We start from the raw sequence: 7,859 nt of genomic DNA, 5'->3' as shown, positions 1-7,859 counted from the left end.
GATCATTCCTGCATCTGCAGGAACACCCCCACTCGAGCATCCCATTGGTTCCCACTCAAGCACCCCATTGGTTCCTGACACCGGTAGACAGTGTCCTTCGCTCTCGCCTGACGAACACCGGGCCTCACCATCATTAACAGAACTTCGTGAAAACAGTTCCCGACAGGCGGGACAAACATAGTACATGGTGTCTCTCCTGCTGTGTACTGTGCTGTGTGCCTGTTGGAAAACAGTGCTCACTGGCGGGGACACTGTCTCCTGGTGTACGGCTAGCTAGCTATCGTTGTCACCCCTGCCCCTTCTTCGGTGGGTTTTACCTTATTTTTAAAAAACCTTTATTTAACTAGGCAAGTCAGTTAAGAACAAATTCTTATTTACAATGACGGCCTACCCTGGCCAAACCCTCCCCTAACCCAGACGACGCTGTGCCAATTGTGCACCGCCCTATGGGACTCCCAATCACTGCCCACATGCAGGAACGCCCCGATATTCAGGCTGCAATTCTACCCTTCTCTGAATTGACAAGACCAAAAAAAGACATCTAAAGACTGTCTGTGCTTAGTGTGTATACGGAGCGTACAGAAAACCACACAGCACGTGTGAATAGGTTGTTTACATATTTGTTTGTTTATCATAACACCGTTTTTATCCTGCGTTAACGGGCTCCCTGTTAGAAAGGGGGAACTCTTTTGACGCACCGCCCGTGAGCACCGCAGTTATTACGTGAGCTCGAGGACAGGGAATTAGACAGCTGGCCGTTTCAACACCGGGCTAAACGCAACCGATAAAAACAGGATAGAGGAGGTCAGGACTGCAGCGGGGTTGATTTGGATCGTATTAGTTCGGTAAAAGAGGTGAGTTTGGGTTTTGCTTTGTAGTGAATTTTCTATAGGGTCAAATGCTCAACAATATAGACTAAGATAATGTTGGCGCAAGTCATGTGAAAACAATAACGGAGCTATAACGGTTTGTTCAGGGTATTATTAGCCCAGCCCAAGTCCATGATATGAGAATAATAGACAGACAGACAGTTCCATTTTTACAAACCAAGAATCTAAAGTTTTAAGAACAACATAGAGAAAAGGATGTTGTAAATGTAAAGGGAATGGATTGAACGTAGACATGAGTCATGTTTATCATTGATGTCCATTGTGTAAACAGTATACTTCTAAATTGTGTGTTTTAAACAGAATTCAAACAAACAAAAAAAGTTATGCTTTATGAATAAAAAGTTGTATAATTTTGGGGTGGGAGACTGAGAGATGGGGTGTGGTCGTGGACATGATCTGTGGATATAGCAGATGATTGGATCGAACCGTGCTTGATGGATATTTTAGCAGACTAAACACTGCCGTGGGCTTATTAGAAACATATTCTCACTAATGGAGAAACTGTCTGAAATTCTACAATTGACTGCAATACTGTGTGCTTATGCCAGAGGACAGCTTGTCCTCACTGAGTGTTTCTCCCGTGATATATATTCTTACTGAGAATCTAAATGACTTACATCTCATTTGGAAAGTCCGACAGAATTCCCTTTACTTATACACAAATTTATAAACCAAACTAGTTTTTTCATCTACTGTAGAATCCATCGTCATAGACCATGTGGGTTTTAGTTCTAGGTTGAGATGATACAAAACAGTTCCAACAAGAATGCGAGAACACGTTTGACCTATAACCCTACCTTTGTAAAAGTAGATGTTTCTTTATTAAATGTCCTTTTCTCTACCTCACCAGATGCTAAGGCCTACGGTACCACTCTGAAAGGGAACCCTGTAGCCTTACTGAATCGCAGGGGAAGAGCAGCCAACATGTTTCCTGTGGAAAACGTGGCTATGCTTTAACCACTAGGCCATAAGCCAACAACCCTACCAGTGATCCAATTCAAAATGGCCTCCTTGGTCCCCCTCATGTCTTCTCCCTGCATAATCCTATAGGAATCTGTAGCAAGCCCACTAGTGACATTTATTATCCAACAGTATTTTGACTTTCCAATGCAGTCTTCTCTGGTGCAGGTTCTGTGGATGGTGTTGTGCTGAAAGAGCAGAAACCTGACCACCACCCTTCAATGACATATCAAGTATATTTTCATTAGCCTATGGTCCAATAGCATCTCTTTGTTCATCCAGCCACACATGCTGTTCACTATCATATCATATTCACATTGACAATTAGGATCGATAAGATGGCACAGCCAGAAGAGGACTGTCTACGCCTAGGAGCCGGGTTCCTCCTCTTTCTAAGGAGTTTTTCATGGCCACTGTGCTTGCATGGCTTGCGCTCAGTTTCTGTATATCGTTTGTCTCAAGGACTTTGTGACAACTGACGGTTGTATAAAGGGCTCTATAAATACATTTGATTGGTTGATATTGATACCATCTTAAACATCATGTCACCACATTTCTCTGTTCTCATTTCTGCTTCACATATCTTGTCTTGCAGGTCGATTGTTTCCTGCATATCCTTAAAAGACCAAATATGGGAATGGTAAGTCGATGTCATAATCCTGTGTCTGCCATTCTCTCAGTGCTATGTGTAGCTACAGTATAGCTATAAGGATAAACGTATCCTATTCCATAATGACTGGATGATAATGAGATAAGGACAGAGGAGGTGTCAGATGAGAATCATTCATTCGCTAGCAGCAGTCATCAGCCCTGGGGCGTCTGTTTATTGTAATGGCAGCAGGCTAGTATAATGTGTCCCTCTTCCCTCTGGCAACCTGGACATGATATTGACAGACACACAGAGAGAGCTCCAGAAGGCATATGACAGCACTTACTTCTCTATCTTATTATACCTAGCCTCGGACACCCAGGTTCCGCTCACTTAAGTCCAGTCAACAAGAGGAGATTTTCAAGAATGGCCCTGCTAGACGATCTAATATCAAAACCATGTCTAAGGATGGCCCTGCTAGACTATCTAGTATCAAAACCATGTCTAAGGATGGCCCTGCTAGACTATCTAGTATCAAAACCATGTCCTTTTTGGTTCTGCTGGATCTGAGGGTTGGAGCATGGTACCAGCTACACCAGAGTAGTGGGTTTGATTCATACCACTGTTCATGACCTCTGCACTCCACCACCCTAGCTGCATTACCATGGCAAAACACCCAACCACAAGTTGGCCATAGCACAGACGGACTGGTGCCAAGGATAGTGCAGTATCTGGATGAATGTAACGAGCAGCCAAGCACTGCTGTAGTGTAAGCTTTATCAACCAAAACGAATAGCTCTGGTAAGTCACTTGTATCATCTGAAGATAATGTGATTATCTATGTTCCACTAGTTATTTGCTGCCTGAACAGTCTGTTTGCTGAAAGGACCGTTGCTATGGGCCCATTGTTTTGGTCCTGTCGCTATGTGGGTGGGACCTCCCGGCTGTCTTGGGGAGTGATAGTCTCTATGGTAGAGCTGTAGTAAGGCCACATCTTGAGCATGTGCAGTGGCCTCCTTGGCTGTCTGGCTGGCTGGATTTCTGGGTAGGAAACGTTGGCTGTGTGCCTCAATGCAGCAGAAAGAATCTCCACAGAAACAGCAGCTGAACGGATATGTGTCTCACATACAGGATAAAGAAATAAATGAACACGGGTATTTTACACACTACATGTTTGATTGAACTGCAGCCCTGGCGGCTGCATTGTGTTTTATTGTTTCTGTGTTGATTGGAGGTCGGCTTCTCTGAAGCCGTGTCAGACCCCTGCAGAGTGAGCAGGTCTGTGTGTGTGTGTAACCTGACTCCCTGTTCCTCCCTCCTACACACACTGCTGTTCTGGAGGGTGCAGCTGTAGGCAGGGGGACAGACCGGTGTCAGCTGTCTGTCTGTCTGTCTGTCTGTCTGTCTGTCTGTCTGTCTGTCTGTCAGCCCTCTGCTCAGGGCACTGCAGCCACAGCCCCTTCCTGCCCCATGTACACCTACACAGCCAATTCCTGCCCCCTGTACACCCACACATTCCTTCCTGCCCCCTGCACACCCACACATCCACTTCCTGCCCCCTGTACACCCGCACAGCTACTTCCTGCCCCCTATACACCCGCACAGCCACTTCCTGCCCCCTGTACACCCACACATTCCTTCCTGCCCCCTGCACACCCACACAGCCCCTCAAAGGCCGTAACATTCTCCTACACAGCCCACACACACACCCATGGCCCCTTACACGCCCCCCCACTCCCCTGTGACTTTAATTAACCTTGGGATAGGCCCAGAGTAATTCCTGGCCCCTCGTTCATTCTTCTGTGCCCAACTAGTCATACCCAGCATCCAGTTGGCTCAATCAACCCTTTTTCCCCCTCCTATGAAACTGATTGTTGTGAATAAGAATGTGTTCTTTAACAACTGACTGAAACAACTGAAACTGTGCCCCTAACAACTGAAACTGTGCCCCTAACAACTGAAACTGTGCCCCTAACAACTGAAACTGTGCCCCTAACAACTGAAACTGTGCCCCTAACAACTGAAACTGTGCCCCTAACAACGGAAACTGTGCCCCTAACAACTGAAACTGTGCCCCTAACAACTGAAACTGTGCCCCTAACAACTGAAACTGTGCCCCGGGCCATTGTCGTGAATGAGGTTGGTAAAAGGTAATGAATGTTCTTTCAGGGGTTCCGAGGCACAGTAACCGATGCTCCAGACTTCGATGCCAGCGCAGATGCTGAGACTCTCTACAATGCCATGAAAGGCATCGGTGAGTAACAATGTAGCTACACTTCGTGTCCACTGTAGGGCAGGGGGACACTAGCCTGGTAAAAAAACAAACAGAACACTGCACACCTTTGTTTCAGTTTACTTCAGTTTTGTCTAGTTTATTAACCAGGCTAGAGATACACAACTCCAACACCAGTATTCACAACTGCTTGGAACAGGGATGTCCAACCCTGTTCCTGGAGAGCTACCCTTCTGTAGGTTTGAACTCCAACCGTGTTCCTGGAGAGCTACCCTTCTGTAGGTTTGAACTCCAACCCTGTTCCTAGAGAGCTACCATCCTGTAGGTTTTAACTCTAACCCTGTTCCTAGAGAGCTACCATCCTGTAGGTTTTAACTCTAACCCTGTTCCTAGAGAGCTACCATCCTGTAGGTGTGCACACTAACCCTGTTCCTGGAGAGCTACCCTTCTGTAGGTTTTAACTCCAACCCTGTTCCTAGAGAGCTACCATCCTGTAGGTTTTAACTCCAACCCTGTTCCTAGAGAGCTACCATCCTGTAGGTTTTAACTCTAACCCTGTTCCTAGAGAGCTACCATCCTGTAGGTGTGCACACTAACCCTGTTCCTGGAGAGCTACCCTTCTGTAGGTTTGAACTCCAACCCTGTTCCTAGAGAGCTACCATCCTGTAGGTTTGAACTCTAACCCTGTTCCTAGAGAGCTACCATCCTGTAGGTTTGAACTCCAACCCTGTTCCTGGAAGCTACCCTTCTGTAGGTTTGAACTCCAACCCTGTTCCTAGAGAGCTACCATCCTGTAGGTTTTAACTCTAACCCTGTTCCTAGAGAGCTACCATCCTGTAGGTTTTAACTCTAACCCTGTTCCCAGAGAGCTACCATCCTGTAGGTGTGCACACTAACCCTGTTCCTGGAGAGCTACCCTACTGTAGGTTTTAACTCTAACCCTGTTCCTAGATAGCTACCATCCTATAGGTTTTAACTCAAACCCTGTTCCTGGAGAGACACCATCCTGTAGGTTTTAACTCTAACCCTGTTCCTGGACAGCTACCCTCCTGTAGGTTTTAACTCTAACCCTGTTCCTAGAGAGATACCATCCTGTAGGTTTTAACTCTAACCCTGTTCCTGGAGAGACACCATCCTGTAGGTTTTAACTCTAACCCTGTTCCTGAAGAGCTACCCTCCTGTAGGTTTTAACTCCAACCCTGTTCCTGTAGGTTTTAACTCCAACCCTGTTCCTGAAGAGCTACCCTCCTGTAGGTTTTAACTCCAACCCTGTTCCTGGACAGCTACCCTCCTGTAGGTTTTAACTCCAACCCTGTTCCTAGACAACTACCGTCCTGTAGGTTTTAACTCCAACCCTGTTCCTGGAGACTTATCATCCTGTAGGTTTTAACTCCAACCCTGTTCCTGTAGAGATACCATCCTGTAGGTTTTAACTCCAACCGTGTTCCTAGAGAGCTACCCTCCTGTAGGTTTGAACTCCAACCCTGTTCCTAGAGAGCTACCCTCCTGTAGGTTTTCACACTAACCCTGTTCCTAGAGAGCTACCCTCCTGTAGGTTTTCACACTAATCCTAATATAGCACACCTAATTCTAACAATTAGCTGGTTGATAAGCATCAGATTAGTTACAACTGGGGCTGGACCAATAATGTACAGGAAGGTAGCTCATAGAAACAGAATAGAATCCAACAATGGTGTAGCTTTCCAGGAACAGGGTTTGGGCAGCCCTGACTTAGAAAGTTCGAAGGTCAAATATTGCTGATGATGTTACTGATGATCTTCCTCTGTTCTCTACAGGCAGCGACAAGGAGGCCATCTTGGATTTGGTCACTGGCAGAAGCAATGCTCAGAGACAGGAGATTGTACAGGCGTACAAGTCTAGCTATGGGAAGGTACAGGAAAATCACATCATAACATCCAACATCCAACATCACATCATAACATCTAACATCACATCATAACATCCAACATCATATGATAACATCTAACATCACATCATAACATCTAACATCACATCAAAACATCCAACATCACGTCTATCATCACGTTTCTGTACCTTTCCAGAGCTGGACCTGGATTGCATAGAAATTACAGTCAGTGGGTTTTTTTTTTGTGTTTATATAAACATCACTATGTATAATTTGGTGTTGAATGCTTTGAGTATCCGTTGTTACTGTGACCCACTCTATGATCTGTAGTGAATACCCGGTCAATACTGGATCAGGTAAGTAAGTACCAGCTAAAACCACGCTGTAAAATAAATCTTTACCACATATTACACAATTCAGCGTGCCCGTTTGTTAGAAGGTACAATACATTCTTAGTTAAATTCAGGACGTTAAGCTAACATTTGTTTTGTGCTAACGTTAGCTAACATTTGTTTTGTGCTAACGTTAGCTAACATTTGTTTTGTGCTAACGTTAGCTAACATTTGTTTTGTGCTAACGTTAGCTAACATTTGTTTCGTGCTAACGTTCGCTAACATTTGTTTTGTGCTAACGTTAGCTAACATTTGTTTTGTGCTAACGTTCGCTAACATTTGTTTTGTGCTAACGTTAGCTAACAGTCTGAGAATGTAGTGTGCAGCGAGCGTCGGTGTCCGTTTCGGGTTCTAAACTGCCACTACAAATAATAATGTAACCCTGTAGGCTTTCTATTACATCTAGTAGGAATAGCAAAGTCATTTAAAGGTTGATTATTGTCCCTTAAACCGCCACAGTTTATACTTACAAAAATTAGCTGTTTAATGTTTAAACTATAAACATTTTGGAATGTTCATCCAAATTGTTCATCATCTGAAATTGTTACTAAGTAACAGGTTCACCTCAAACAGAACCATTGTTGAACTCACTCAATATGGTTTACTGAGCCTTCTGCACATTCTCACAGGATAACTTCATAACAGACATGTGTCTCTTACCAATTATGTTGAATTCTTTGAGGTAAGTTTTTTCCAGTCCATTTGCTACTCACAATTCAGTGTGCACACAACACGAGAGGGTAACTTCATAACAGACATGTCTCTCTTCCCCAGAACCTGATAGACGACCTGAAGTATGAGCTGACGGGGAAGTTTGAACGCCTCATCGTCAGTCTGATGAGACCCCAGGCCTACCATGACGCCAAAGAGATCCATGATGCCATCAAAGTGAGATTCTGTAGTAGAGACCCATGATGCCATCAAATGA

The 7,859-nt window shown here is 44.8% G+C and overlaps 1 protein-coding gene across 2 annotated transcripts in view; it reads left to right on the top strand.

Moving 5' to 3' along the window:
• Nucleotides 1-410: 410 nt before the first annotated feature.
• LOC110489191 (annexin A6) overlaps nucleotides 411-7,859 on the top strand; it is a 41,548-nt gene continuing 34,099 nt past the window's right edge. The window contains exons 1-5 of one of the 2 annotated variants that reach the window (XM_036943458.2): nucleotides 411-854; nucleotides 2,446-2,490; nucleotides 4,609-4,693; nucleotides 6,469-6,563; nucleotides 7,706-7,819. In XM_036943458.2, the coding sequence (XP_036799353.1) occupies nucleotides 2,482-2,490; nucleotides 4,609-4,693; nucleotides 6,469-6,563; nucleotides 7,706-7,819 (303 nt within the window). In that variant the 5' untranslated portion in view covers nucleotides 411-854; nucleotides 2,446-2,481. The remainder of the gene's footprint in view (nucleotides 855-2,445; nucleotides 2,491-4,608; nucleotides 4,694-6,468; nucleotides 6,564-7,705; nucleotides 7,820-7,859) is intronic. The other variant, XM_036943459.2, reaches the window with a different exon arrangement.

The sequence above is a fragment of the Oncorhynchus mykiss genome, chromosome 14 (assembly GCF_057628025.1).
Source record: "Oncorhynchus mykiss isolate SJ-2025 chromosome 14, ASM5762802v1, whole genome shotgun sequence".
NCBI lineage: Eukaryota > Metazoa > Chordata > Actinopteri > Salmoniformes > Salmonidae > Oncorhynchus > Oncorhynchus mykiss.
This window is presented reverse-complemented; position numbering and strand designations above follow the sequence as displayed.